The sequence below is a fragment of the Panthera tigris genome, chromosome C2 (genome assembly GCF_018350195.1).
Source record: "Panthera tigris isolate Pti1 chromosome C2, P.tigris_Pti1_mat1.1, whole genome shotgun sequence".
Classification (NCBI taxonomy): domain Eukaryota; kingdom Metazoa; phylum Chordata; class Mammalia; order Carnivora; family Felidae; genus Panthera; species Panthera tigris.
This window is the reverse complement of record NC_056668.1, coordinates 55,357,629-55,382,171: the sequence shown is the minus strand read 5'-3', so window position 1 is coordinate 55,382,171 and position 24,543 is coordinate 55,357,629. Positions and strand designations below refer to the sequence as shown.

Genomic DNA, 24,543 nt, shown 5'->3' with positions numbered 1-24,543 from the left:
TTCATTTTCATTGTGTCACTTGATGGCTCTGCTACTATGTGGTGTGTTATCTGGATAATTGTTATTCTGTTTGTCAGTAAACCTAGACAATAATTGTTAAAGCCATAGAGTTACAAAATCAGTTTCTCTGCATTTGAGAAACTTTCCACTCCTCAAGTGTGCCCCTTTATGAGCTTTAAGTCACAGGTTAGATTTTCATCTACCTCCCGTTGTGTCATAAGGACGATTGCATCATAATCATGCACGTGGAATATAGCTTTCGGTACATCTCATTCAGGGTTTTTTGGTACCACCTTAAATCCACTTAATGCCTTCAGTTATTAGAACACAGATCATAACTTGATTCCCTGAATAAAGCCTACTCTACATTTACCCCTTTGTACATAAATAATGTTAATGAGTCTGTATTTATATCATACGTGTTTTTGTGGTGTGTGCTGTATCACTTGCGCATCCTGTAGGTCTTTCTGCCTGAGTATTTTCTGACTAATATTAATTTCTTATCCTACACGCTAGGCTCTCTCTAATCTGACTCTCTTTGCTTTCCTGGCAGTACAGTTGACCCTTGAGCAACATGGATTTGAACTGCGCGGGTCCACTTGTGCAGATTTTTTTTTTTTTTTTGATAAATACAGTAGAGCACAGTAAGTGTATTTTCTCTTCCTTATTTAACTAATGACATTTTCTTTTCTTTAGTATACTTATTGTAAGAGTACAGTATTTAATACATCTAACATACAAAGCATGTTTTAATTTGACTGTTATCACTAAGGCTTCCAGTCAACAATATGCTATTAGTGGTTAAGTTTTAGGGGAGTCAAAAGTTAGTTGAAGATTCTCAGCTCTGTAGGGGTTGGCGGCCCAACCCCTGTGTTGTTCAGAGGTCATCTGTAGTTTCTTCCCCTCTATGGGAATTGCCCTGAGCTGGCCTTAGTCCTTAGGTGTATTCTCCATTTCCATGCTGCTCTGAGTGCCTATGATCCTTCCATTTGGTCTGGAGTGGCCTTTGTCTCTTTTTTAGCTCTTCAAGATCTAAAAATATCATTCTCTGTATGAAGTCTTTTCTCATTCTCTCCCTGTAAAAATGTCTTCTTTCCAGTTCTCTTTGTCCTTAATGGGTCTTTCTTAGAACATGTTTTACTTTGTACTTGGTACAATAGTTATTTGTGTATCTGTTCTGTCTCCTATATTAGACTATAAACTTTTAGAAAGAAGGGACCATTTTTATTCATCCTTGCGTTCCCCCAAATACCTAGGCCTGGACCTTTCAACGTAATAAGTATTTACCAAACAATGAATGAAAGGTTAAAGGAATAATCTGATTTATGCATAACTCTTCACAAATAGGTACAAAAATAATTAGTTTTCATTTGGTTGAGTTGGTTCACTCTACAAAAGTTAGACTTAACACTTTCTGTGTACATTTTGGAGACCAAAATGTTCTTACACTTGGTCAAAATAAGGTGTGGCATTTGGATGGGAATACAGAGACTGTATTTGGATTTAATTTGTCATGTTCATGGTCTTTGCATCAAGTGAAGAGCCTGTGTAAAATGTCATGCCTGTTAAAAAGGAATTCCAGCAACAGCATTCTGTTCTTTTGTGGTGCTCACGTGGACACAAAAAAATGAAATAGTATAATCTGACAGTTCCCACATTGGTTGTTTTAGCAGTAAATGTGGAGCAAGAAAGGCTTCCTGAACTTTTAGCTGTGTTTTTCAAATTGAAATGGCATATCTGAACACAACTTTGTAATGAAGAGTACGAATGCATTTTCCCATTTAGAATTTAATCTTTTAAATGTGTCATTATTGTGTAGGATGCTGAGATTTCAAATCTCTATAACCATGGAGACAGATGCCTTAGAAAATATATTTATTCATCAAGAGTACTTTTCAGTCTTCTTACATAAACTGCCATGATCTAAAATTTATGATACCTAAAGACCCTTGTCTAACAAGAAGCTATTATATTCACTGTAGTTGAAATATTTTACTTTATTACTCTTGCTACAAAGATCTCATTTCTCTGTGGTGATGTGTTGTTTTTCCGAAAGGGATAATGCATAATATATTCACACTTGTGGGCCCTGTGTTCACAGCATAGCAAACGAGACGTTAAGTGAATTGTTTATGTTGAACTAGTTTAGAAGTTCCTTGAGGGTAGATATCACATGTTCTTTCTCTTGTATACCTCCCACCACCACACCTGGCTCAGTATTGGGTAAAATAGATGTCCAACAGAAGATGTTCACCTTCTTAACTTGAATTGCTTGTCCAAATTATATTTCATTTCATTTCATTTCATTTCATTTCATTTCATTTCATTTCATTTCATTTCATTTCATCTTTATTTTATTTTATTATATTGTATTTTATTTTATAGAGAAAGAACACAAGCAGAGGAGAGGGGCAGAGGGAGAGAGAGAATCTTAAGCTTCACTGAGCATTGAGCCCGACACGGTGCTCGATCCCATGACCCTGGGATCATGACCTGAGCCGAAATCAAGAGTCTGACACTCAACTGACTGAGTCACCCGGACACCCTGTCCAAATTATTTTCTAACTCGTCTTTTCCTGAGGAGCTGATGTCACACTACATGACAGAACAACACTGTGGTTTACTAAGCAATCTGGGACAGCGCCAGTAGTTAGATGCACATCAGAACAGCCAGAGCAGAACCCCTTCAGGGAGCAGTGTCGTCTGAGGGGCCCAGGACAGTCCCTCTTCCTGACTTCATAAATCACCCTATTATGCCCTGAAGATTGGGACCGAGAAATACCATCTATTGTCTGCTCCTGGGTTTCACAAACATGACCAGTGCAGCTGCTGAGGACCAATAGGAATGTGAGTCCAAAGGGAACTTCTTGCTCTGAGAAGGACAGAAGTAGCTTTGACTACTGACGAGGGCAGGCAGTCTTGCCACATTTCATCCCACACTCTGCATGTCAGTCATTCCTGTTCACATCTACAGAGATGGAGAGAGTAGACGTTCAGGTGTGTCGTGTGAAATGATTTTCACTGGAGGGAATATTAATTTGGATTTTAGTGCAAGTATACCTATTAGATCTCTGCCCTATAAAAATTTCTTGGGCACCTGAACTGCATGTACAACCAGTTCTCAATTAGTGTGCATGCTCTTTAGGGATAATCAGAGGCTGCCTGGTACCCTGGAAGCACTGCGGGGGCTGTTTCCTCACTGCTCAGAGTAAGGTACAGATATTTGGCTTCCTTCCAAAGCAGGCTACTCACTGGTCCCTTCTAAAGGAACCCGGTATCTCTGAATCTGTACCCCTGAGCACCAACACTCCGGAATCCACTCCTGAATCTTTCCCTCTCAGCTTGAATCTCATTTCTCATCTTGTTAGTCCTAATCTCCCCTCTTACTCAGGACCCAGCTTCACATTTTCAGTTCAGTTTAAGGAACTGTATTCCACAATTGTTCTGATTTTGAAGTCTGGCCCCACATCTTATGCCTCTTGATTTATCGTTGTTAAGCCTTTTCTACCTGATTGTATTCTTGGTTTGAGTCTGGTTCCTTCCTCTGGCCTAACTCCTATAGGCTTGAGTGAAGTTCAGATGTAATCTCTATTTTCTACCTTGTCCTTAACCAGCAAGTGCTTTAACCGTGCCCTTCTTCAGTCAGTCTTGCTTGCCCAGACCCAGTCTTCTTTTTTTTTTTTAATTTTTTTTGACGTATATTTATTTATTTATTTATTTTTTGAGACAGAGAGAGACAGGGAATGAATGGGGGAGGGTCAGAGAGAGAAGGAGACACAGAATCCGAAACAGGCTCCAGGCTCTGAGCGGTCAGCACAGAGCCCGACGCGGGACTCGAACTCACGGACCTGCGAGATCATGACCTGAGCCGAAGTCGGACGCTTAACCAACCGACTGAGCCACCCAGGCGCCCCAGACCCAGCTTTCTTACACAGGGTGGTGTATTGACACACCTGGGGGCTCTAATCCAGATCCAGAGAATTAATTGTTATTTGCTATGACCTTTCCTTTCTGATGGTCTAGAATCATCCTTCCTCTACTCAGAGAATCCTCAAGGAGGTCTTCTAGCCAAGACCATTGGTAATTATTCCTGGCATTTGAAAATAACTATTACTTAAAATGTTTCTGAACACAGGCAGATCTAGTTTTTTTGGACCTTGAGGTTTGTATAGTTTCGTGCCCCTCCCCCCAGTCAAATAAATCACAAAATTTATAAATATGAAGTTGGGGGCAGAGCCTTGGAAGGGGTCTGTGTTGAAGAGGGGTCCTGAAGCCAAAGCCTCATTTGCTTCATGGTTTATCTGCCACTTGTTTCTGCATATACTGTGCCATTTGATTGCCACAGGGTTTTTGTAGTAAATGATAATTGCATATTTTTTGGGTTTCCAATTCCTTTCTCCTCTTCAATTTCTTCCCCAAGATTTCCATAATCGTATATATTTTGGTGAATTCTAAAACTACTCTGAATGATTAACTGCACACGTTAAATAGATGAGGAGTTTAAAGGAGAAGGATGAATGGAAGGATTGAATGACAATAGTGCTTATAATGTGCCACTGTTAGAGGTGCTGTAAGTGTACTGACTCACTTAAACCCTATGACACTCCTATGCTTTTATAATTCCTCATTCATAGAAAAGAAAACTGAGGTGCAGAGAAGGAACTTGCCAAGTGGAGTTAGGAAGCCAGAGAATCTGACACAGTCAAGCTCCAGACCCCTTACTGTTAATCAGGCATGTGCCTTTCTTGGCTTAAGTCACATAAACAAGACAGGAATACAGATACACTTAGAATAGGAGATTGATTCTTATTTCAAAGCTGTTTGAACCTCTCTGATATCTTGCTTTCAGTTTGGATTGATAGCTCTTCAGCGTGGGAGAAATTGAGAAATTAATAGCTAACAGCAATCATAATTTTTCTTTTTGAGGAACTCCGTCTCTATTAGGCAGATTTGGAGGGCAGTGATCTCTCTGGAAGACGGTATAGAGGGAAGATGTTTAGGGGCTCTTTATTTTATTCTATTTTTTTTAAATTTTTTTTAATGTTTTATTTATTTTTGAGATAGAGAGAGACAGAGCATGAACAGGGGAGGGTCAGAGAGAGAGGGAAACACAGAATCTGAAGCAGGCTCCAGGCTCTGAGCTGTCAGCACAGAGCCCGACGCGGGGCTCGAACTCAGACTGTGAGATCATGACCTGAGCCGAAGTCAGACGCTTAACCGACTGAGCCACCCAGGCGCCCCTTTAGGGGCTCTTTAAAGATGGTGGAGGCAGCTGAATGTGGTAGGCAGCACTGGCCTGGTGTCAGGATCTTTAACTGCAGGTCCCAGCTCTTTTTTATAAAAGCAGCAGACCTCAGGCCTGCCTGAAGTCTCTAGTCCTTGATCTTAGTATCCCCTAACTCAGTAAAAAGAAGGGGATTAAGCTGGATGTTCACAAAGACCCATCCAATTTTAGAGCGTGTGAATATTGCCATCTTTGTTTGCAAGCTGTTAAGTTTTAAATATCTATATTTATTAATTTTATTCTGAATGCAAACATGAGGTTTCTGGAGCAAAGAAAATTATTATTTAATTATAGCAAATAATTGCGCTGATTCCCATTTGCCCTAATTTGTATCCCTGAAGCAATGGATGAGATGAGTCAGATCAGATGTTGTCCTACATATACCAGAATTTGTACTCCTGGTAAAGAACTCTGAAAGGGGGGTTGGGGAGGGGAGAATCTGGAAGTTTATATAGGAGAGAAACAGCCATCTGTCTATTCCCCTCCATACGCATGTAACCCTTTGCTCTTTGGGAGGGATCCTGAATTCTTACTCTTCCCTTTGAAATATAAATAAGTCTTTCTAGGGCAAGATAAGACTAACTTCTCCAGCCTTTACAACCCAGGCAATGTCCACACCGTCTCCAATTCCATTCCTCCCTCAAAATGTAAACACATACCTTCAAGGAGGTAAATCTCTTTGGAGATGCTCTCTCACTAATAATTAGTCATAAATTAATTTCCTAGGTTTGTTCTTCTATCCCAGGTCTCAAGTTTTAGTAAAATTCGATCAGAAAGCCCTGATGGTATGGATACATAAAAGTATTTTCTCTGTAGCATCACAAAGCACAGATACTATTATAAGGGAGATTCCTCAGCCTTCCAGGTCTGTGAGTCTGTGATGATTGGGCCATCTGAATGACAATGTCACATGTTTGAAAAATACGAATTCCCTGGGATCTGCCAGACTGACTGAACAAGATTCTTGGGGACTTAAGCCTTGGAATCTGCATTTCTACTTAGCTCCCCAGATGATTCTTAGATACCACAGACATTCCCGGGTTGAGGATCCCTCAGCTTTTCCGCTTTTCTGACACTTCATCTTATGCAGCTTTTGCTGATTCAGTCTATGATTTTCAGGGCTTTCCAAACATGTAAAGAAATTTAAGAGTCTTTCTGGGAGAGTTTATATGTGTCATATAAAAATAAATAACTGATATTAGCAAGATTTCCAGGCTGATAATGATTCTTTGAAGTCTGGAGATGATGGTGATGATTTAAAAAAAAAATGCTGTTGTTAGTAAACTCCTTAAGTAAATGAGACAGAATTTAAAGCAGGTTAACAGTTATATAGATTTCCGTTCTATAAAATATGCAATTAAAGATGTAAAAATGGGTTTTTAAAATAAAAAAGCATATAAATGATTTTAAAAACTATATTTAAAGAATTATAGGTCAATTCCATAAGTAATCTTCATCCATCTATTAGTAGAAATGCATCTATCAGTAGAAATACCTGTCGCTAATTAAGGAGGGAAAACTTTTGGAGGAACTAGTAACATTTTTCATTAAGGTCAATTTCATTTAACACACTTAACATGTGCCAATTTATTTTAGTTCGCTAATTATATGTTATCCCTGTCTCCACAGAAGATATTTTGATAGATAAAACTAAAATACCCTACTTTTTGTCTTAATGCTTTAGAAAACTTTTTTCTAATCTTACTTTTTAGTGTTTTGTTTTGGTCTTTTGCCTTTAATTCTGCTGAATTATTAAATTAAGTGTGCAAGTATTACCTCTGTATTTATTATGATCCGGGCACTGCACTAAATCCACATTTTTAAAAAGGTTTTCTTTGTTTTTCAGTGTAGTTTTAGGTTTACAGTAAAGTTGAGAGGAAGATACAGAGATTTCCCATACACCCCATGCCCCCACACATTATTCATAGCCTCCCCCATTATCCATATCCCCTAGCAGAGGGGTACATTTGTTATAATTGGTGAACCTACTTTGACATGTCATAATTACCCAAAGTCCATAGATCCTTAAGGTTCACTATTGGTGTACAATCTATGGGTTTGAACAAATGGATGATGACATATACCTGTCATAGTACCATGCAGAATATATTTATTGCCCTAAAAATACTTACTCTGTGCTTTGTTTATCTCTTTCCACTCAACCCCTGGCAACCTGTGATCTCTTTACTGTCTCCATAGTTTTGTGTTTTCCAGGATGTTGTGTAGGAGGAGTCATAAATCGTATGTAGACTTTTTAGATTGGCTTCTTTCACGTAGTAATATGCACTTAAGTTTCCTTATATCTTTTCATGGTTTTATAGCTCATTTCTTCCTATCACTGCATGATATTTCATTGTCTGGATACACCAGTTTATCCGTTCACCTACCAGAGTAGATCCTAGTTACTTCCAAGGTTGGGAAATTTTAAATAAAGCCGCTATGAACATCCATGTGGAAGTTTTGTTTGGATGTAGATTTTCAACTCTTTTGGGCAGACACCAAGAAGCGCTATTGCTGGATCGTCTGTTTAGCTTTCTAAGAAACTGCCAAGCTGTCTTCCAGAGTGGCTGTGCCATTTTGCTTTCCTACCAACAGTGAACAATGGCTCCTGTTGCTCCACATCTTCACCAGCATTTGGTGTTCAATGTTTTAGATTTTGGCCACTCTAATAGATGTGCAGCGATGTCGTTTTGATTTACATTTCCCTGATGGCCTGTGATGTGGAGCATATTTTAATATACTTATTTTCCATCTGTGTGTCTTTGGTGAACTCTCAAGATTTTGGGCTTATGTTTAAATTGGATTGTTTTCTTATTGACTGAATTTTAAGAGATTTGCTTTTTGCATATATTTTGGAAAACCATTGTTTATAAGATGTTTCTTGTGTAAATATTTTCTCCAAGTCTGTGGCATATCTTCTCATTGTCTTGATCCATTGGTTTTTATTTAAAGGCCACTGCTCAGATAAATGAAGTAAGTTTCAGAGAGGAAGCCAGGTAGGTTGAGGGGTCAGAAAGGAAAGAAGTGGGAGCCATGAGTAATAAGCTACTCTTAAAAGAAAGTTTGTATTGAAGGGGCAGAGAAATAAAGGGTTGTAGCTAGAGGGTTAGGGGGGTAGGGTTGAGGTAAATTTGTAGTTAGGAGAAGTTTGACAATGTTTCTGGACTAAGAAGGGAGCCAGTGAGACTCATAGCACACGTGAGGCCTGACTGATACAGAAAGATTTCAGCAAAGACAGGAAGGATTACTTGGACGCAGTTAGAGAGTTTAAGTTAGGGTAAGAGGAGAGACATTTTTTCCCTCTGAGATTGTGGGAGAGAATGTCAGGGGATTCATACACACCTAATACCTAGTTTTGTTTTTTTCTAAAGAAGAGTCAGGGCCATCTGCTGATGGTGAAAGAGGCAAGCTTTGTGTACAGAGTATGATGAAGATTTGAAACAACCTTTGTCAAGGGGCACAGAAGCTAACCAAGGATGAATAAAACAATAAGTCCAGAGAGGATGAGAACCAGGCCTTTTTTAATGGTGTGTTTTCAAAAGTAATGCAAACTTTACAGCCTGAAATTGCTGAGCACACGGGGAAAATGATCAATGATCTGATTGATTTAAGGCTGGGGTTTATTGTGTTGGGTGTGGCCAAGCATAGCTGAAGTGATGAACTGTTTATCTCAGGCAGAATGGGGAATGGAAAGGAAGCCAAGAGGGGGTGTGGCAGATTGAGAGAAAAGAGAAGAACTGAAGGAATAAAAGTTTCAGTAGCTATGAAGAACATTAATAATCCTGAGAGAAATAGAAGAACTGTAAATTATAAGGAAGCAAAAGGATTTCAGAGCTGGATAGTGTTTAAGGGACAGAAAGATCGGTGTAAGTTCACTTAATTTGAGCAGTTCCTGGAATTCCACGGTGAAGTATGTGATGAAATTAAGGAGAAAGATAAAACAGGACTCATAAGAGAATTGGACCCAACATATTAAGGATATGGTGTACCTTTACTGTAGATACAGTGAAATGGTTCATTGACTGTAGTGAAACTTTCTGGGTATAGAGCCATGCAGCGAAAGGAAGATATTCAGTGTGGCTATCTTTGAATGCCTCTTCCCCTAACTACTACTGTGTTTTTCCAATTATGAGTGAATTTTGCCTTCATCTGGAGGCATTACTACTGGCATCTGGAGGTCATTTCAGTGTCTGGTATTGGCTTCTGTATCGCCTTAAAATATTTTATTTGACTAGCATTATTGATGTGTTTCTGTTCAAAGTGTAGTTGAGACATTTTAATTTTTGCTGTGTTTTTCTGTAATGTCTAAAGTTCTGCGGAAACACAACTCTGAAATTAATATAGAAGAGGAAAGTTTATGGAATTTATAAAAGTTTTTGTTTACTCACAATTTTAGTTTAGTGATGTGATTAGTAGAGGTTGAAAGTCATTACAATAAAATTATATAGCAAAAAGTGATGATCTTTAAGCCAGTACCCAAAATGATACAAACCTAAATAATTGAACTGTATCATACATATAGTGTTACTAGGCTAGGCTCGATCCATTTTGTGGTATCAGGAACAAAACTCATCCTAGGGTGATGCAAGCATTGGAAGAGAGTGTATACGGGCATTTAATGCAAAGCATCTCAAAGAGGCGATAATATCCAACAAGAGTGAGAAGTAGTCGTATTATGCATGTAGAATAAGCTTGTGGCAGTGTTTCAACTGTGTGGAATAGATGAGCTATGGGCTCCGGGGGCATCTCTTTATCTTTTCAATCATCAACATTTTATTGAGTACCTGTAAAGTGCTAAACATTGTTAGGTATTGCACATAAAACATGTGTTTGGAAGTTTCCAATCTATCGAGAGAGACATGCATGTTAGCATACAACTAAGTGTGAACCATACCATGATAAAGGGAGGTAGAAGTGTTATAATCGGAGACTTCTGCTATAAATGTGGCTATACAGACTTAGCATTTTCCTATTCTACTTCTGGAAGCCTTCTAAGAGCAACAAGGAAAACAGAAAACAAAAATGTGAACTCAAATTTCAGTCATACTAGAAGACATATATACTAAAGTATTTCTCGGGGCTGCTCGAAGCTGCCAAGATACTACAGGAAATCCACAGGAGGCAGGGGAAAGAAGTGGAAGAAACAGCCTAGCAGTAGCACATCTAAAGAATTAATACAAATACTCTTAGTGAAAAAGGGTACTTCTGGAGATGGAAAAGCTCTAGCCATCATCTACTTTAGCCAGGAGGCAACAAGAACCCTACTGGACTTACTCTGATTCATAGAAATAGATGTGAAATGCACATGAAAGTACTCAAAAGCTGTATTTGCAGAAGCTGTGTGTATGTGTATGTGTGGAGATGAGAAGAAAAGAAATTTGGCTTGGGGTGGAGGGCACACTTGCCTAGAATCTTGTCCTCCCTTTCTATAGAAAACTCGGGGAAAGATCTAGTCCTGGAAATCCTAACTCTTATATGTTTAAGAAATTAGCTAGTATAGCAGCTAAACAAGATGTCATACAAAAAGAAAAAAAAAAAGATTCCAGTAAAATATGAACAAGACACAATATAAATATATAACATAAAAATAAGAATCCATAAGAAAAAAAAAAGAAAACCCAGTAAAATATAAATGATTCGACAAAAAAGAAGCAACTACATCCACTTCTGATAAAAACTCACATCAAATCAGGAGCAGAAGAAAACTGTCTCGATGTGATAAAGGGAAATCTACAAAAAAACCCTGACAGGTAGAATTGTGCTTTGTAGTGAAAAACTAAATTGTCTTCTCCTACAATCAGGAATTAACCAAGGAGGTTTGCTCTCACCACAGTTCAGCATTAGATAGGAAGTTCTAGGCAGTGCAAGAAAGTAAGAAAAAGATGCAACAACGTGGTTGGAACTAGAGTATATTATGCTAAGTGAAATAAGTCAGAGAAAAACAGATGTCATATAATTTCACTCGTGTGGAATTTGAGAAACTTAACAGATGAACACAGGGGAAGAGATGGAAAAATAAGACAGAAACAGAGAGGGAGGCAAACCATAAGAGGCTCCTAAATACAGAGAACAAGCTGAGGGTTGATGGGGGTGGTGGTTGGGAGAGAGGGGTAAATGGTAAACAGGTGGGCATCAGGGAGGGCACTTATTGGGATGAGCACTGGGTGTCATATGTAAGAGATGAATCACTGGGTTCTACTCCTGAAAGTAAGACTATGTTAACTACCTTGAGATAATAATTAAAAAACCTAAGAAAAAAGAAAGTAAGAAAAAGAAACAAAAGACATTCAGATTGCAGATGAAGAGGCAAACTGTTTTTCTTTTTAGTTGTGACAGTTTATGTACGAAGTCAGATGGTATCTATAAAAAAGGCACTGAAACTAGTGAAGGGAGCTTAGCAAGGTTGCAGGGCACAAAATTAGTATATAAAAATCAACTATTTCTACATACTAGCAGCAAGAAATTGAAAATTGAAATAAAAATACTATGTACAGTAACATTAAAATATATGAACTACTATAGGAAGGAGAGTCAATAAAAAATTTAAAAAATATGTGAAATACTTAGGGAGAGATTTAACAAAAAAATATGCAAGACCTGTACACTGGAAACTATAAAACATTGCTGAAAAAATTACATGAGACAAATAAATGGAGAGATAACCTATGTTCATGGGTTTGCAGATCCAATATTGTTAAGATGTCAGTTCTCCCCAACTGGTCTATAGACTTAACCCAACCTCAGTCAAAATTTATGCAAGATTTGTTTTTGGTAGAAATTGCAAACGTTCCCAAATCATGTGCAATGCCAACAGTAATCAAAATAACATTGAAATAGAACAGTTGGTGGACTGACATTACCTAATTTCAAGACTTATAAACCTGCAGTAATCATGACAGTGTGGTATTGATGTAAAAGGAGACAAATAGAGCAATAGAATGAGAATCCAAAAATAGACTCACACATATATGTTCAGTTGTTTTTCAATAAAGGGAATAATACGTTTCAGTGGGAGAAAGAGCAACCTTTCAACAAATGATACCAAAACCCTTGGATAGCCCTATGTCCCCCAAATAATGGACCTTGACTCTTACCTCAGTACTAAAATTATCTTGAAATGGGCCATAAGCTTAAATGTAAAAGCTTACATTTAAAACCACCCAAAAGACAAATTATGGTCTGTCCAATCAGTGGAATACTACTCATCAGTAGAAAGGAATGAACCACTCATCCACACAACAATACATATTAATTTCAAAATAGTTCTTCCCAGTGAAAGAACCAGAAAAAATGCATAATTTTTGATTCCACTTAATCATTCTAGAAAATGAAGGTAATCTATATTGAGAGAAAGCAGATCAGTGGTTGCCCATGGATTGGATGGGGGTAGGAAGGGGTGTAGAGAGGGCCAAAAGGAGCACAAGGAAACTTTTGCGCATGATAAGTATGTTCATTTTCTTGATGATTATGATGACTTTATACATATGTCAAATCTTATCACATTGTACACTTGAGTTATGTGCAATGAATTATATATCAAATTATATCTCAATATAGCTGGAAATGTAAAAAAAGTTGACACAGATCAGAAGGAAATTTTACACACACATTTAGAAACAAGTTTTTACTTAGTAAAAAATATTTTTTAAAAAGTTATTTTTATGAAGGAAGACCTCAAAGAAGAAATATAAGTATTTAGGAAGAGATGTTGAAATACGAAGAAACAGTGCAGTTAAAAAATGATTTGGTAGAACTCAAGGAAGAAATAGGAAAAATAAATCATACAATTGGAAAGAATTACAAAGGCAGATTATCACTCTGATAAACACAGTGGGAATATAAAATTTTTAATGTTTATTTTTGAGAGAGAGAGAGAGAGTGTGCACAAGTGGGGGAGGGGCAGAGAGAGAGGGAGACAGAATCCAAATCAGGCTCCGGGCTCTGAGCTGACAGCACAGAGCTTGACGCAGGGCCTGAACCCATGAACCGTGAGATCATGACCTGAGTCGAAGTTGGATGCTTAACCGACTGAACCACCCAGGTGCCCCAACACAGTGGAAATATAGAGTGGGGGTCAGCACACTATTACCCATTAACCAGATCTAGCCCACTACCTATTCATGTATGGCCCTTAGACTGAAAATAATTTTTATGTTATTGGATGATTGAAAAAAGAAGAACATGCAACAGAGACCGTAGTGGTCTACAAAGTCTAAAATATTTACTATCTAGCCCTTTACAGAAAAGGTTTGCTATCCCCTGGTATAGAGGATAAATGTGAAAAAGCAAATAAAATGAATAGAAATTAGGAAGGGCTTACTTATAGTTACAAAGAAAATGATAATAGAAGTAGAAAAAGGAGATTCAGTATTAGCATAATTGGAATACCCAGAGAAAAAGTAAGGGAAGGACACACTTTTAAAGATATAAGTCAGGAAAACTTTTAATTCAAACAAAACCAAAAACCTTGAAGCTACATATCTGAAACAGTACACTGCATGGTAGGGTAAACTATCCCAGAATAGTCAACAATAAGACATATCCTAGAAAAGTTACTCAACTGTACAGTAAAAGATAATATGGTTCGATGAATAGGCATAAAGATCAAATCACTTATAGAGACAAAAAAGTTCAGATTGGCTTCAAATTTTCTACAAAAATAAAAACTCAGCTCAAGTGATAGGAAGTAAAAACTATAAGATTCTCAAGGAAAGGAGGTGTAAACCAAGAATTTTATATTCAGCACATCATTCTTCAAATAAAAAGCCTACAAACAAAAAGTGTTGAAAAAAAGAATCCCTTTTTGAGAAAAACAAGTAAAGATCAAATTTCAACCAGCCAAGAGACATCTGAAAATTCTATACCAAAAAACCTGAATATAATCATTTACTGTATTTAATTATAGGCTATAGGCTATAAATATAGTTAAACTGTAGTCTCAAACATATGTGACATTAGGTATCAAACTGAATGTAAATGCCCTGGCAATGTAGAAATTCAACTAACAAAACAAAAGAAGCCAAGGATGAAAGGTGAATGGTGATTTGTTCACCATAGAAGATTTGTCTGTCATAGAAGACCAAGAAGTATCACTGAAATTTAAGCATACTTTTCCGTACTGATGTAAATACTGAGAAAGAGAATGTCAGTAAATATCAGACAGCAGAAGAAAAGAGAGGAGACAAAATAAACAAATTTTATCTTCGTCCAGAGTAGGAAACTTATAGATACTGCCTCAAGATGGAAAGAACTAAGAATAAGAGTTTTATAACATTATCATTGTTCAGACATCAGACAACACAAAGAAATAAAAGGCATCCAAATCGACCAGGAGGAGGTCAAACTCTCACTCTTCTCAGATGACACGATACTCTATATGGAGAACCCAAAAGATTCCACCAAAAAAACCTGCCAGAACTGATTCATGAATTCGGCAAAGTTGCAGGATATAAAATCAATGTACAGAAATTATTTGCATTCCTATACACCAACAATGAAGCAACAGAGAAATCAAGAAATTGATCCCATTTACAATTGCATAAAAACCCATAAAATACCTAGGAATAAATCTAACCAAAGAGGTGAAAAATGTATACACTGAAAACTTAGAAAGCTTATGAAAGAAATTGAAGAAGACAAGAAAAAAAAAAAAAGAAAAAAGAAAAAAAATTCCATGCTCCTGGATAGGAAAAACAAATATTGGTAAAATGTCTATACTACCCAAAGCAATCTACATAGTCAATATAATCCCTATCAAAATAACACCAGCATTCTTCACAGAGCTAGAACAAACAATCCTAAAATTTGTATAGAACCAGAAAAGACCCCAAATGGCCAAAACAATCTTGAAAAAGAAAACCAAAGCAGGAGGCGTCACAATCCCGGACTTCAAGCTGTATTACAAAGTTGTAATCATCAAGATAGTATGGTACTGACACAAAAACAGATCAATGGAACCGAATCAGGCACCCAGAAATGGACCCACAAATGTATGGCCAACTAATCTTTGACAAAGCAGGAAAGAATATCCAGTGGAATAAAGACAGTCTCTTCAGCAAGTGGTGCTGGGAAAACTGGACAGTGACATGCAGATAAATGAACCTGGACCATTTTCTTATGCCATACACAAAAATAAACTCACAGTGGATGAAAGACCTAAATGTAAGACAGGAAGCCATCAAAATCCTCAAGGAGAAAGTAGGCAAAAACCTCTTTTATCTTGGCTACGGCAACTTCTTACTCAACACATCTCTGGAGGCAAGGGAAACAAAAGCAAAAATGAACTATTGGGACTTCATCAAAATAAAAAGCTTCTGCACAGCAAAGGAAACAATCAGCAAAACTAAAAGGCAACCAATGGAATGGGAGAAGATATGCAAACGACATAACAGATAAAGGGTTAGTATCCAAAATCTATAAAGAACTTATCAAAGTCAACATCCAAAAAACAAATAATCTATTGAAGGAATGGGCAAAAGACATGAATAGACACTTCTCCAAAGAAGACATCCAGATGGCCAACCGACCCATGAAAAAATGGTCAACATCACTCATCATCAGGGAAATACAAATCAAAGCCACAATGAGATACCACCTCACACCTATCAGAATAACTAACATTAACAACTCAGGCAACAATAGATGTTGGAGAGGCTGAGGAGAAAGAGGATCTCTTTTGCACTGCTGGTGGGAATGCAAACTGGGGGTGCAGCCACTCTGGAAAACAGTATGGAGGTTCCTCAAAAAATTAAAAATAAAACTACCCTACAACCCAGCAATTACACTACCAGGTATTTATCCAAGGGATACAGGTATGCTGTTTCAAAGGGACACATGCACCCCATGTTTATAGCAGCACTATGTACAGTAGCCAAAGTATGGAAAGAGCCAAAATGTCCATCAATGGATGAATGGATAAGGAACATGTGGTGTGTGTGTGTATATATATACATATATATACACACACACACACGCACACACACACACACACACACACACAATGGAGATACACACACACACACACACACACACACACACTGGAGTATTACTCAGCAATCAGAAAGAATGAAATCTTGCCATTTGCAACTACGTGGATGGAACTAGAAGGTATTATACTACCTCTAGTGAAAACAGCCAGAGAAAGACAAATATCACATGACTTCACTCATATGAGGACTTTAAGATACAAAGCATATGAACACAAGGGAAGGGAAGCAAAAAGAATAAAAAATCAGGGAAGGAGACAAAACATAAGATACTCTTAAATATGGAGAACAAACAGAGGGTTACTGGAGGGGTTGTGGGTGGGGGAATGGGCTAAATGGGGAAGGGGCATTAAAGAATCTACTCCTGAGATCACTGTTGCACTATATGCTAACTAACTTGGATGTAAATTGAAAAAATAAAATAAAATAAAAATTAAAAAAAATTATCATTGTTGGTAGCCACTAGGCAAAAAACAAAAACAAAAACAAACAAACAAAAACCCCACAACCTGCGTTATATCAGGTAAAACAAAGAAAATGGACCGTATCATTAAAAACTTAAGACAAATTATAAAAACAAAATAAAATAATATGACAACTAATACCAACCACATATATGGTATCAACAAATATGAATGGCCTAAACCTTATGTTAATAAAGGGCAAGGAACTTTAGGTTACATCACAAAGCAAAGTTCAATCCTGTGCTATACACAAAACATGCATCTAAAATGACAATTCAGAAAAATTGAAAATGTTATTTCAAACAAATGTACAAGTATAGTGGCCCAGCTTAATATCAGTTTGGAAATCAAGGGGAAAAAACATTAAATGTCCAAGGAAGGGCATTTAATTAAACTAAAGTCTTCAATATACAATAAAGATGTATCAATTACAAATCTCTCACATCAGCTAATGTAATGTTGAGTTCCATAAAGCAAAAACCTACAAATGGTACATGGAAAAAGAGTCAGTCGTGCTAGTAATAGGAAACTTTAATTTTCTCTCAGCCTAGAAATACAAAACAATCCAACATCTATGATAATAAGGTATATATAATTGATATATACTCTGTACTCTCAAAATAGAGACTGTACTTTTTATCAGTGCTCTTGCAATAGTCACAAGGATGACTGTATGCTGAGCCACCAAAAAGCCTTGTGGAGACAATGTAACAGTGTTTATCAAAGTTACAAATGCATGTACCTTTTGATCCAGAAATTGGACTTTTAGAAACTGATTACATATACGTACACAAATATGAATTAACTATTTACAAAATTACCTATTTTACACATCATTACAACATACTTTGTAGAGTACAATATTAAGAAGACTTAAATGTTTATTAACAGGTCTGGTTAAATAATTTTTTATACAATTTATTGGAATACAATACATCTGTAATAGGAAATGAAGAAGCTTTTTAAGTACTAATGGAGAAAGATCTCTAGGATGTATCCTTAAATGAAAAAGCAAGATGCAGACTGTATGTATAATATACTACCATTTTTGCATACCTCAAATCTGTGGGGAAAACTTATTTATATATGCTTCCGTATGAGGCATAAACAGATGTCTGGAAAGATAAACAGAAAAGTAACAGCAGTGGAATGTGAACTGGACAAATAAAGAATGGAGTAATCAGGAGATTTTTAAAAAATACATACTTTTAAAAATGTATATTGCTTCATGTGAATATATTTTCTACATAAACATCTAAAAAGAAATAATGCCATGGGGGCATAGAAAATAAAGCAATTAATTCTCCCTTGGTGGATGAGGGGGAGGTGAACTAGAAGCAAGAAAAACAAGATTATAGAAAATTGTTCAATCAAGAGATGATAAAAAGCTTTAAACAATATGGTGACTTGAGGCTAGTGTAAAATTAAAAAAAAAAAAAGATTTAAGGGAAGAAATCCACAAGACTTTATCACTGATTAGGTGGAGAGGGTTGAGGGTGATGATTAACCAAGGATAACCTAGCTTGGGTAACTGGGTGTTTGGTGATGTCACTGGTGAAAAGAGGGAATGCATTAGGAAGTACTGGTTGAAAGTGGGTGCAGGTATAAAAGGAAATAATGAAATCAGCTCTGGAAGAGTTGTCTTGAAGGGTACCAGCAGTTTATAGGATGTTCCAAGAGGCATCCGGGTCTCAAGACAGAGGAAAAGGCACCATTTCAAACTCTAAACCATCCACATCAGAAAATTTTTCAGCAGAGTGCAGAGCCAACCCTTAATCATCCAGGACTCCCAATTTCAGGGGAAATTGGAAGAGGAAAGTAAATTTTATGTCCTAGAGAATCTGGCCACTGAGCTGGTTATCACATTGGTGTTTGTGGCTCAGTAAACATTAATGGCTGTACTACACAAAGGAGGTCCAGACAGGCCCCCTAACCAGGGTCTATTCCGAAGGGGAGTGAACCTGAGCATGGGGTACAGGGCCTGTATTACTCTTTTATCTTTTCTCTATTTAGTCAACATCTCATCCTTTTAACGTGCCCATCATGACATCAAAATACTAGCTTAAAAGATACTTATTTTTCAGGGAGAGCAGATGCTTCCTCTCTCTCTAGCTGTGCCTATGAGTACAATGCAGCATCCAGTTATTAGGGACACAGTTAAGGCCGGTCTACCCTCAGAAGTCCCTTGAGGCTCAGGCCTCGAGCTCTGAACTAAACAGAGCTATTGCTGAGGGTCAGGATTTAGTCCAGATGCTGGGACCTGCAAACAGGGAATAAAGAGTCTCCAGAGAAAGGGGACAGGGGCTGTGCAGACATGTTTGATACAGTGGTACCCCTGAAATTGCTCCTGAGACATCTGATCTGTAATGCTTTGACAAGTCATTGCCTTCTCTTATGTTATCCAGTCATCCCTAATCAGAACATTGTTGCAGTAGATCTACTCTGAAAGGGACCCCTTAGTAATTATCAGTGAGGGTATGCAATCTTTTTGTTTTAATTTTTATTTTTAAATGTTTATTTATTTTTGAGAGAGAGAGAGAGAGAGAGACAGAGCATGTGTGGGAGAGGGGCAGAGAGACAGAGAGACATAGAATCTGAAGCAGGATCCAGGCTCTGAGCTGTCAGCACAGAGCCTGATGCGGGACTCGAACTTACAAACTGTGAGATCATGACCTGAGCCAAAGTCACTTAACCGACTGAGCCACCCAGTCACGCTGAGGGTATACAATCTTGAAATGTCTTTAAGAAATGAAGAATATTTAATTATGATAATATTCATATTGAAAGTTACTTTTACTTACATTCATCTGATGATTTTTTTCATAAAAGCCTCAGTTTATACCAACAAGAAGAATCATGGAGTTCACTACTACCTGCCGAACTTCAGCATCTAAGGTGAGTAATTAAAGTAGGATTTAGCCATTTGTGTCATGTTTCCCATTTGAAGGGTAAGACTTCATCAAGGGCTAAATGTCATCATGGTTCAGTTAGTGAAGCACTAATACATATTTTTAATTGCCATTTTTTTTCTTATTAGAGTGATACATGTTTATTAGGAAGAACTTAGAAGATAAAGTATAAATAAGAAAATTTAAATACCCATTGTTCTACTGTCTGGAGATGATGACCATTTTAAATGTTTTAATATATTTCCCATATTTTCTATGGTTTTATATATATATATATGTATGTATATATGTAATCATATACATAGATTGCTTTAATTTATGGCTATATATCAGCCTAAAAATATGTTATTAATTCCTACATTATTCCTTGTGTTTCCTAAATGTCATATTACATTATATCCTTCAAATGTCTGTTATTATCTACAATTTAGAGTTTAGAGGGAATATTTTTTAAACTTTAGGGCTTTCCGGTTATACCAATTACACACAAGCACGCACATGCATGCACACATGCAAAACTCTACACTTTTATTTATTCATTTTTTTATTTTTTATTTTTTATTTATTTTTTTTAAGTAGGTTCCATGACCTTGAGATCAGAGTCAGATGCTTTATCAACTGAGCCAGCCAGGTGCCCCAGAAGTACATTATTTTAGACCAGGTTTAGGGCTGACATTTTAATTTTAATTTTAATTTTAATTTAATTTATTTTAATTTTAATTTAATTTTATTTTTTGAATTTTCCAATCTTTTTTTTTTTTAATATAAGTTATTGTCAAGTTAGCTAACATACAGTGTATACAGTGTGCTCTTGGCTTTGGGGGTAGATTCCTGTGGTTCATTGCTTATATACAACACCCAGTACTCATCCCAACAAGTGCCCTCATCAATGCCCATCACCCATTTTCCCCTCCTCCCTACCCGCCCCCCTGCCCAATCAACCCTCAGTTCTCTGTGTTTAAGAGTCTCTTATGGCTTGCCTCCCTCTCTGTTTGAAACTATTTTTTCCCCTTCCCTTCCCCCATGGTCTTCTGTTAAGTTTCTCAAATTCCACATATGAGTGAAAACATATGATATCTGCCTTTCTCTGACTCACTTATTTTCACTTAGCATAATACCCTCCAGTTCCATCCACATTGCTACAAATGGCAGGATTTCATTATTTCTCACTGCCAAGTAGTATTCCATTATATATATAAACCATATCTTCTTTATTCATCAGTTGATAGACATTTGGGCTCTTTCCATAATTTGGCTATTGTTGAAAGTGCTGCTTGCTATAAACATTGTGGTACAGTGCCCCTATGTAGTTATCCATATTTCTTAACAGGCAGGTAAGATTAATACAGGATTGATAAACCCATCCAGCCTTTAAGATAAATAGATTACTGATGTATACGCACCAGGGAACCAAAGGCAAGTAAGTCGCTGTGGGGAGGAAGTCAGGAAGCATACCACATTCTCAGTTTGTACTTTTCTGCCATCTTTAGGATCAAAAGATTTCTGGACTCAGCCCAGCTCTGCTGAATCAAATTCTGAATGAGCTAAAACAGTGCTAAAGTCTGTTTTCTACATTTCTGCTTTTTAAAGTGTTTATTAGTAATAAGTATCACCTCATTTCATAAGGTTTTGAGGAAGATGACAATTAATTAAAAATAAGATAGCTACCAAATAATGAAAACATGTTCTTTGTTATTCAAGGAAAATACAAAAACTGAGAAAGTCAGGCCTTGGGGCCAGGACTTGAAGCAGGAGTCTCTTGCGTCCTTTGAGCTTTCTGTCAGCCACAGAGGCCAGAAAAAAAACACAGAAGGGACAGACTCTGAGGTGGAGTACATTGCAGAAGCTAACATTATGAAGAAGTCTATGCAGAAGAAAGCAAAACCTCAACAGCAGAGACGTCCAGCAGCCCTGCCAGAAAATATCAGACTAGCCAAGAGATCTCAGGTGTTTGTTTTTCTTTTCTTAGTCACAAAATGTATAGTAATTCACTTATTCTGGAAATAGCATTGGGTAAAAGTTTTGCTTCATTTTCACATTTTTAAAGCTCTCTAATTATAGCATATACATTGTCATCTGACTTTCCAGGACAGGGTCCCAATTTCTATTTTTTCTTCTCTATTCTCTTTTGGAGGAAAAGTCAGGTGGCAAATATCAGCACATCAGCACAGTGTGTGGAGAGTTCAACCAACTGAAGGACCCCAGAAACTGCCTGGATGGGAAAAGGATTTAAAATCTGTATTTAAGAGAGACTATGCATATAGGATAAGCCTGTAACCTTGAGGATTTTGCATTCAGTGCCTTTATAGCAAAAATGCTTAGCTTTATTTCATAATCGGTAGTTACCCCTCTAGCTGAGATTCTGAAAAATAGGATGTAATGTCGATAATACAATTAAGTGTTGAGACTGATTTTTTAACAAATGAACCACCACGTAATTCCCAAGTGAGTTTGCTTCTTTTAAAAGACTCACTACACTTTTATTCTTAGAGTGTTACTCTAGCTTAATTCCATTTTGAGAACTTGCTCTTAGATTCAGCTTATAATAATAAGAATACCTCCAACTGAGTGGGCATTCACCTGTGCCAGATTCAGTGCTAAGCGGTTACAGACAATATCTCACTACCGGTTAAAATCTTTTGTTAGCGGAAATTCATTGCCTAGGTTATCTGCCTTCTTCATCAAATTTGATTTCTAATGCCTTTTTAGTCTTCCCTAAAATTAAATTTACCCTTAAAGAGTAGAGATGGGCCACCAGAGAAAATATTCAAATAAATTGCCATAGACACTGGAAGCAATAAACTGATTTGATCAGCAAATATCCACCGAACTTCACCCTGTGTAAAGATACTGTGTTCAGCACTGTAGGAGACAAGATATTTTCAGCATGGTTCTTTCAAAAGGAATTATTCTGAATAATTGTTGTGCTGCAAAAATATCTCACACATTCTTTTGTAAAATCTTTGGCAAATGGTGTATAGACTCTTAGAAAATCTTTAGTGACAGAAACTTATTACCTCCCAAGGTAGCCTTTCTCATTCCATTTTTGGGTAGCTCATTCTCTTAAAATATTTGAAGTCTAGATTAAGAATTGAAGAAGATAGATGAGGAGACTGTGGAATTCTCTATAAACATTTGAAAAATGAATTTAACCAAATTTTAAAGTGCAGTTGAAACAACTTTCAATCAGTTGAGGGTTATTTCCAATAAACTTCTAACATCCTGTCCAGTAAATACACTGAGCATTACCACTACCAGAGGAAGTGCAGGAAGTGTAATTAATTTTAACATTAGCCTAAGTAAATGGAATTAAGAAGGCAGATATGCTCCATGTAAATCTTATAATGTTTCCCAAAAGCTTGATAAGAATGGCTCTCGCATTAGCTAATGTTTTAGCTTAAATGTACCACAGTTCAGCTTTATTAACAGAGGTAATTAATTAATTGTTCTTCCTAGAGAATGGTTTTTATCACAGTCTTGTATTTCTCAGAAGTTGCCCCTTCCTTTATGCTAAACAACTTTGTCCCCCATTTCCTGAAAGCAAGGGTCCCAATAAAAATAATACTCTTATTGTTTCCTACATCTGCATCTTTTAATTCCTTTTAATTTTCTCTCGATGTCCTTTGTTAATTCACTGAGCAAACATATACTAAGCATTTATGCTGGGCCAGGTGCTTAGAACTCAGAGACTGACACAGTTCTTGCTCTCGAGAAGCTGAGAGTCTACCTTTAGCCATGCCAATCAAAGGAGACCTTTCCCTGTATCATAAATGTTTCATATCAGCTGTTTTCCCACCTTTTTAAGTATGAGGATATCTTTTCAAGAAATTACCGCAGACATCTCACATAATACTAGACATGCCTAGGATCTGTTGGTTAAGAACTATATAAAGGGGCACCTGGGTGGTTCAGTTGACTGAGTGTGTAACTTTGGCTCAGGTCATGATCTTGTAGTTCGTGAGTCTGAGCCCTGCATAGGGCTCGCTGCTGTCAGTGAGGAGCCTGCTTCACATCGTCTGTCCCCCTTTCTCTATGCCCTTCCCCTGCTCTCTCACTTGCCCTCCCTCTGTCTCTCTCACTCTCAAATAAAATAATAAAATAAAATAAAATAAAATAAAATAAAATAAAATAAAATAAAATAAGAACTACATAAGAGAAAGCCATCATAGATATTTTGAAATGAATGATATCTTATGTCCCCCCAGCAACATCTACATAAATTTTAAGAACAATGTGTATATCCATATGAGACATTATTTATTCAGTGTATGGGCAATAATTCAGGGAGATTGTTTGCAAACTACTACAAGCCCTTTGATTCACTGTTGATCCCCATAGTCTACAGCACTCATTTTGTGCTTAATCTGCCTTATGATAGTTTTACTTTATTGTATATTGTCATTTAACTTTTGTAAGTACTTACTTACATCATATACTTCTTGAGGGCAAATATCAGATATTGAATGTCCTATTTATCCTACAGAAGTTTGCTTCTGTGCAGAAATTAACAGAAGCTGAATAAAGGTGATTTAATGTGTACCAGTGATTGCTGCTAACTCTCATGTATTTTTTGTTGATATCCTGCCATAGGTCTCTTCTAGGGAGATGAGTAGGAAGCAGAGCGAAAATCTTGTGCCAGAATGTAAGGCTTTGACCGAAGTTGAAACCAGCAACAGCAATCCAGATATAATCCTGGTGAGATAAATTTTACCGACTAAGTGACACCTTGATATTTATTCCCATTCATGAAGGTTAGAGGAATCCAAGAAGCATGTTATATTAGTACCTCAAAGTAGCTGGAACATTTAATCGAATAACCTAGTTTTTAGGTGAAGAAACAAGACTCAGAAAAGTTAGTTACAAACCCAAGGCTACCTGAACTCGTGAAAATGTAACTGGGA

General features: G+C 37.0%; 1 protein-coding gene across 4 annotated transcripts in view; it reads left to right on the top strand.

The window, feature by feature from the left end:
* MORC1 (MORC family CW-type zinc finger 1) overlaps nt 1-24,543 on the top strand; it is a 164,368-nt gene that overhangs the window by 99,702 nt on the left and 40,123 nt on the right. For all 4 annotated transcript variants that reach the window (XM_042956950.1, XM_042956947.1, XM_042956948.1 and 1 more), the window contains 3 exons: nt 19,563-19,628; nt 21,344-21,589; nt 24,233-24,337. In XM_042956950.1, the coding sequence (XP_042812884.1) occupies nt 19,563-19,628; nt 21,344-21,589; nt 24,233-24,337 (417 nt within the window). The remainder of the gene's footprint in view (nt 1-19,562; nt 19,629-21,343; nt 21,590-24,232; nt 24,338-24,543) is intronic.